Below are 6,000 nucleotides of genomic sequence, written 5' to 3' on the forward strand. Positions count from 1 at the left end.
ATATAATTTCTTCCAAACAAAATAGGACAGTAAAAAGTTGTCAAACAGATCATTTAATATTTATTTGTTGTGGTTTCAAATCAAAGTTTAAATGAAAACATGTCCTGTTTCATAAGTAATTAATTTCTGTCAACAGTCTTTGGGGCTAATGAATTCTGTAAAGAGTGCTTGGGTTGTTCTGGGATTTTAAATGTCTTACATGCACAACAAAATAAAAAAATAAAAAAATAAAAATGCTGCTTTGCTGCCTCTTCAATTTACTTAAAGGTACACTTAGTAATTTTTTCCTAATTAAAAAAGTGTAACGCCCTAAAAAAAAAAGTGTAACGCCTATATGTAGGATATCATGAGCGCTCACATTAAAATGAAGACTCCAGTCATATCAGTAACCTTATAAAAGCTGTTTTATTCTACATGGAGAGGGTCCGCACATGGGGGCTGCCATGTTAGAATCACATGACCAGCTGAATACTACTTGCTTAATCTCAGTAACCGTCCTGTTATTTGACACTTTCATTCATTGATTAAAGTAATCATGGCTGACTGTGAATACTACATTCTACAATGGCATCTGACATGGAAAACTATTCATTTTAAATGATGCTGCATCCAAGCCGCTAGGTGTCATTGTAAGTCCAAGATGACACAAAGACAAAAGTTACTGAGTGCACCTTTAATTAAACTGAACTAAAACTAAAGCAAACAATTCTAGAAAATGTTGTCACAACTTGATTTCATTGTGTTCTATCCATTTCAAATTGTAAAATGGAAGTTTACTTAATCCAGTTGGGACATGAATACTTTTTGTGGAATTAATTTTGCACTGATGAAACTGGGCAGAGGATTTCCATTTACCATCATGCTTTGCATGGGACTCGATAGGGAGAGTAAATGTAAAAAATAAGAATTATTTGATGTTTTTTGTACAATATGAATATAAAGAGCGATACTCATTAGTGTTTTGTTATGTTTAGATTTAGAAGAATTTCTGTTATATTGGAGAGATGAGCTTGAGCTAACAATGAGGACAGGTAAATGTCACACAAGAAAGTGATTGCTTCATTGAGCAATTGCTGTGCTAACCATAGCATAGTTGCTAAACTACTCTCTGACGAGTTCCCAAACAACAAGTATTTTGCTTGCTAACATTCACTTTCACTAGTTAGTAGTACACAAATAAATAAAAGTGATTTATTTGAGTTAAATTGATGCATCTCATTTTTTTGGTTTTACCCAATTCAACTAGGTAATTCTACACTAAGTGTTTGTGTTGAGATTACATTGTAATTTTAAAGTTAAGAAAACTCATTTAAAAGGCATGGAACCACTGTCCATGATTGAATCAAGTTCAGCCAAAAAGCTATTTTTTGAGTGCAGCCTGGGGGAAGCTTATGATATGATTAACAGTTTGCTGTTAGCGACGAAGCTCCTTCCTCCTCTTGCTGCCTTCTCTGATTCTCTGCATCCTGTAAGTCTTCCTGGCCAGCTCTCGCTCTTTTTTCTGCACCTCTGTGTCATCAAGCACCTCCAGACTAGGTATCTGACTGATCACGTACTGCCTGTGACAGAATTATACACATTGTTACATGTTATATTTTCAAATGATATATTTAAAATATGCACACTTTTTTAAAGTACTGCAGTATTATAGTAGTAAAGCACTGTTATTTTAAAGTTGTTAACACACTGGCTAATAACTTCTACAAATACAGTAATACAGTGCAGCTTGCTGAAGATTCTGTACTGCAATCAACTTTAGCAAAACATGGCCACAAGGTGGTAGTATGTACTGTGCCATCTAATCTCTAAGCTTGTCAGTGTAATAACATGAATGTATGGCTTACTCTAGAAACAGACCAAAAGTAGGCTAAACGTACTACCATATTTAACAAACTTCTCCCTCGCACACTGCTTACCTGTAGTCAATATACTGGGTAAGACTGCCTCCATTAAAGTAACTGGGAGCTGCTTCATTGTCCATCATACTAAGAATTCTACAATTAAACCAAACAAGTAAATGTTAGTCAACATCTTCTGACTAATGTGTGCATTCTCCATGAATGGATGTTCTTGGATAAAAGCAGAGGTGCAAAAACTATATATGAAATGTATGCAATGCACTGTTGAACAACGTTTAAGATGGCCATGGGCGCCAACGTTGATATTGCATACATCCCCAGAAATGGGTAGCTGCACCCCTGGGTAAAAGGAATTCATGGATGGATTTCCACACAAAAAAGCTGATGAACTTACTTGATATTTGGGAATTTGCAGCAGATCTCCTCCACAATGATGGGCAGGTTGCTGATTTTGTTTTTGTTGATCCACAAGGTGGTTAGGCTGGGCATGTAGGGGAATTTCACATGTGCATTGTAGTTGTTGCAGTCCAGGATGAGTGTGCTGAGCTTGTCCAGGCCCCCCAAAAGAGCTGGGTTCCGTTAGCAGTTTGGTTAAGGGCAAACACTTGGGACACGAAAAGCCAAAGGAGTTTTTTGTTGTCTTAGACTACATCCTTACAAGTATAATTATTATTTTATTGTGCACTCTTCTTGTGCAAGCTGGGCATTTTATAAGGGAGTAGAATATCCATTCAATCCAATCTATAAACCTGTCTCAAAAAATCTTGTTAACGCAAAGCACAGGGTATCTTTGTGAATTGAAAGAAATTGGTGGTGTTGCATTTAGTTTCACTATTGCCGCAACAATATTTAAACTTTTTATTTGCATATCTAATCTTATTTTTTGGCTGTGTTCATAGAGTGTGGTCAATTTTATCATTTAAACCTGGAAATAAACCAAAAGTTTTAGAATTGTGAAAGATTTAAAACAAAGAAAAGTTATTGTGAACTTAAGGGGAATTATTTAAAGGGATAATTCACACAAAAATGAAAATTCTTTCATCATTAACTCACCCTCATGCCATTCAGATGTATATGACTTTATTTCTTCTGCTGAACACAAATTAATATTTTTAGAAGAATATTTCATCTCTGTAGGTCCATACAGTGCAAGTGAATGGTGGCCAGAAATTTGTAGCTCCAAAAATCACATAAATACAGCACAAAAGTAATCCATATGACTCCAGTGGTAAAATCCATATCTTCGGAAACTATATGATAGGTGTGGGGAAAAACAGATCAAAATTTAAGTCCTTTTTTACTATAAATTATCTTTCCTGCCCAGTAGGTAACAATATGCATAAAGAAAGTGAATCACCAAAACAAACGAATGTGAAAGTGAAAGTGGAGATTTATATTCAAAAAGCACTTAAATATTGATCCTTTTCTAACCCACCTATATCACTTCTGAAGATATGGATTTAACAGCTGGAGTCTTATTGATTACTTTTATGTTGCCTTTATGTGCTTTTTGGACCTTCAAAGTTCTGACCACCATTCACCTGCATTGTATGGACCTACAGAGCTGAGATATGTTTCTAAAAATCTTCATCTGTGTTCAGCAGAAGAAAGTAAGTCATACACATCTGGGATGGCATGAGGGTGAGTAAATGATGAGGGAATTTTCATTTTTGGGTGAACTATCCCTTTAAGGTTCTGCATTATTTCTAGGTCACTTAATCATTAGTTAGCAAATTTGTGACGTGTTAACTTCTTTGTGCAAATGGTCAAATTTGCTTTGCCTCTATCTCTATTGCACAAAATGATTCTATTGGCTGAAAGAATTCGACAAATAGTATAGGTCCTCTTTTTGGACAACCACAATATGGTCATGCTACTCCAAACATGACCAAGACATTATCCAAAACATTTGATCCCAAAAGGATACTCATCCAGTAAATTGTAGCTGAGGTCCAGAACTTCTAGAGTATCTTGTTGCTGAAGGATAGTGTCATAGGGAATCTCCAAGAGGCCCTGGTAGGCAAAAGAGAGTCTCTGGAGCCCCAACACCACATCAGGACCCCCAGTGGATGGAGGCCCAGTCTCCATGACACTGCTCTCACACTCCGCAATATGGTCAGCACCCCGCCACCATGGCATCAGGACACATAATGGTCTGATCAATCTACTAACATAATGTAAAAATAAATAAATAAATAAATACTTTTTGTCAAAGTAAATCAAAGATTGAGATGTTTTTTTTTTTTGATAGTTTTTTCATTAAATGGTCAATATGGCACATCACAAGCAAACGGTGTATTTTTGGAATAACTAGGTCTTTCTTTATTTTAGATAAATGGAATCCTGAGCTTTAGGACATTCATAAAAAGTCAGAAATTATTAAATCACATTTCTTGACTAAACAGAGTGTACATGTTGCATCAAGTATTTCAGTGTTATGATTCAAAAATATTTGAAAACATTTTCCAATTGCAAGGATTACCTCCATCTACATATTTCAAAAACATCTGTCAAGCCACTGGTAAACACTGTTCTAATGAATATGTGCACAAACAAACTGAGTTCTGCTTTTACATTGACTGTCTAAGCAATCAAAACAGGGTGAGATTCAGTATGGGTAAAGGGTATGAAATTAAATTTAATGTTCTAACAAAGAACTAATCCACAGATTAAAGGTCAGTTTCAAATATAAAACTAGCTAATATTCATAAAATCCTAATTAGATGCTTAGAATTATAGCAAGCTATATAGCAAGCTTGTCCTACTTTGCGTGACAGCCAAAGCATCTCATTAACATCAAGGTTATTGAACAATATTAAGGCTTTAATATGAAGTTGCGCTTTTAAAATCTAGAACACCCTTTAATATGTAGTCTTCAAAGGGGTTTGTCATATCAGAATTTTACAAACACACAGAAGCCAAATTCCTTTGTTATGAAAATGTATCCAAATTAATCAAGAATCCTAGACCACAAAGACTTTCAGTGCATATGAAACCTGCGGTAGATACTTCAGAACTATTGAAATTAAGCAAATAGTCTTAATATATTTACAGAATTTTAAGCTAAAACTCAGCAGTAGTGGCTCCATTTGGAAGTCCTAAATTTCAGAATATTTAATCTTAGTACTCACCAGGGTTAGCAAGCTCTCCATAGGGTTTCTTAGGAGGTTTCTGAGTGTGAGTGAGTGAGTGAGTGTGTGAGTGTGAGTGTGTGTGTGTGTGTGTGTGTGTGTGTGTGTGTGTGTGTGTGTGTGTGTGTGTGTGTGTGTGCATATATGGGACCATTCTGCACAAATAAAATACCTTCTTTCATGGCTGGAAATGAGATCACAAGATGGGATAATCACATTGGCCATTAACCCTTTCCTTATCTCGGGGTTTGCATGCATGTCAGAAGCAGTCTAAAATAGGTCAACAGCTTTTATAAATCAGCTTTATGGTACTGAAAAGTGGGAACATTTTAACTCTCAACTGACACATATATTTTTCCTTTTTTCTTTAACTGATATTTGCATATGAAATCGTCATATTTTACTGCCTGGAAGTTCATTCTTGAACAGTGTATTATCTTGAAAGGCTACTCTATTAAACCTTAATAACATCCGGAAATCACCCGAGCCTCTAACATACATAACTGTTAGTTACAGGTGTTTACTCTGTAAACACAGTGAACCTCAAACAAAACAAGACACTATTTTCATATTATAATTTCATGTTATAATCTTGCCAGTTTTAAATAAATACATTTAAAGTTTAAGTTGCAGTGAAAAAAAATTAAAACCTCATTACCTATTTAATTTCCACAAAGTGTCTGCAAATTAAAATTAAAAATAAAATAATTAAATTGTAACTGTCACCGTGAATCATCCCTTTAAAATTAAAATCTAAAATGCAATTGATGATTTGACATTCCATTGTTACTGTAATCTTGAGCCAAGACTGCTAATATTAAATTGAAAAAGGCAAATGTTGAAAATAAATTGTAAATTCATTTTATCTAAAACATTTTTTTTTTTATGTTAACGCAATAACAGTGACAGAATTCATGCTAATCCGGTGGCATTAATACATTAACATAATGTGAAATGCAGAAGACATGCTATTGAAATTCAACAACTAAGAAAGAACTTGCAAAGCCATC

General features: G+C 34.8%; 1 protein-coding gene across 1 annotated transcript; it reads right to left on the minus strand.

Moving 5' to 3' along the window:
* Positions 1-43: 43 nt before the first annotated feature.
* On the minus strand, positions 44-5,123 carry LOC127451246 (uncharacterized). The gene is made up of 5 exons (XM_051715782.1): positions 4,991-5,123; positions 3,787-4,026; positions 2,254-2,436; positions 1,917-1,994; positions 44-1,559 (listed from the first exon to the last, which is right to left on the minus strand). Exons 2-5 carry the CDS (start codon positions 3,996-3,998, stop codon positions 1,415-1,417), a joined length of 618 nt encoding a protein of 205 aa, XP_051571742.1. The 5' UTR covers positions 3,999-4,026; positions 4,991-5,123; the 3' UTR covers positions 44-1,414.
* Between the last annotated feature and the right edge of the window lie 877 nt (positions 5,124-6,000).

Source organism: Myxocyprinus asiaticus, chromosome 2, assembly GCF_019703515.2.
Source record: "Myxocyprinus asiaticus isolate MX2 ecotype Aquarium Trade chromosome 2, UBuf_Myxa_2, whole genome shotgun sequence".
In the NCBI taxonomy this organism is placed as follows: Eukaryota; Metazoa; Chordata; class Actinopteri; order Cypriniformes; family Catostomidae; genus Myxocyprinus; species Myxocyprinus asiaticus.

What these genes read in the sequence shown, in the direction of transcription:
- LOC127451246 (XM_051715782.1), bottom strand. Translation starts at nt 3,998, where the DNA reads ATGCCATGGTGGCGGGGTGCTGACCATATTGCGGAGTGTGAGAGCAGT. An exon ending in AGCTACAATTTACTGGATGA is followed by an intron (nt 2,437 to 3,786) that starts GTATCCTTTTGG and finishes AAACTGCTAACG; the next exon opens with GAACCCAGCTCTTTTGGGGG. An exon ending in TGCAAATTCCCAAATATCAA is followed by an intron (nt 1,995 to 2,253) that starts GTAAGTTCATCA and finishes GTTTAATTGTAG; the next exon opens with AATTCTTAGTATGATGGACA.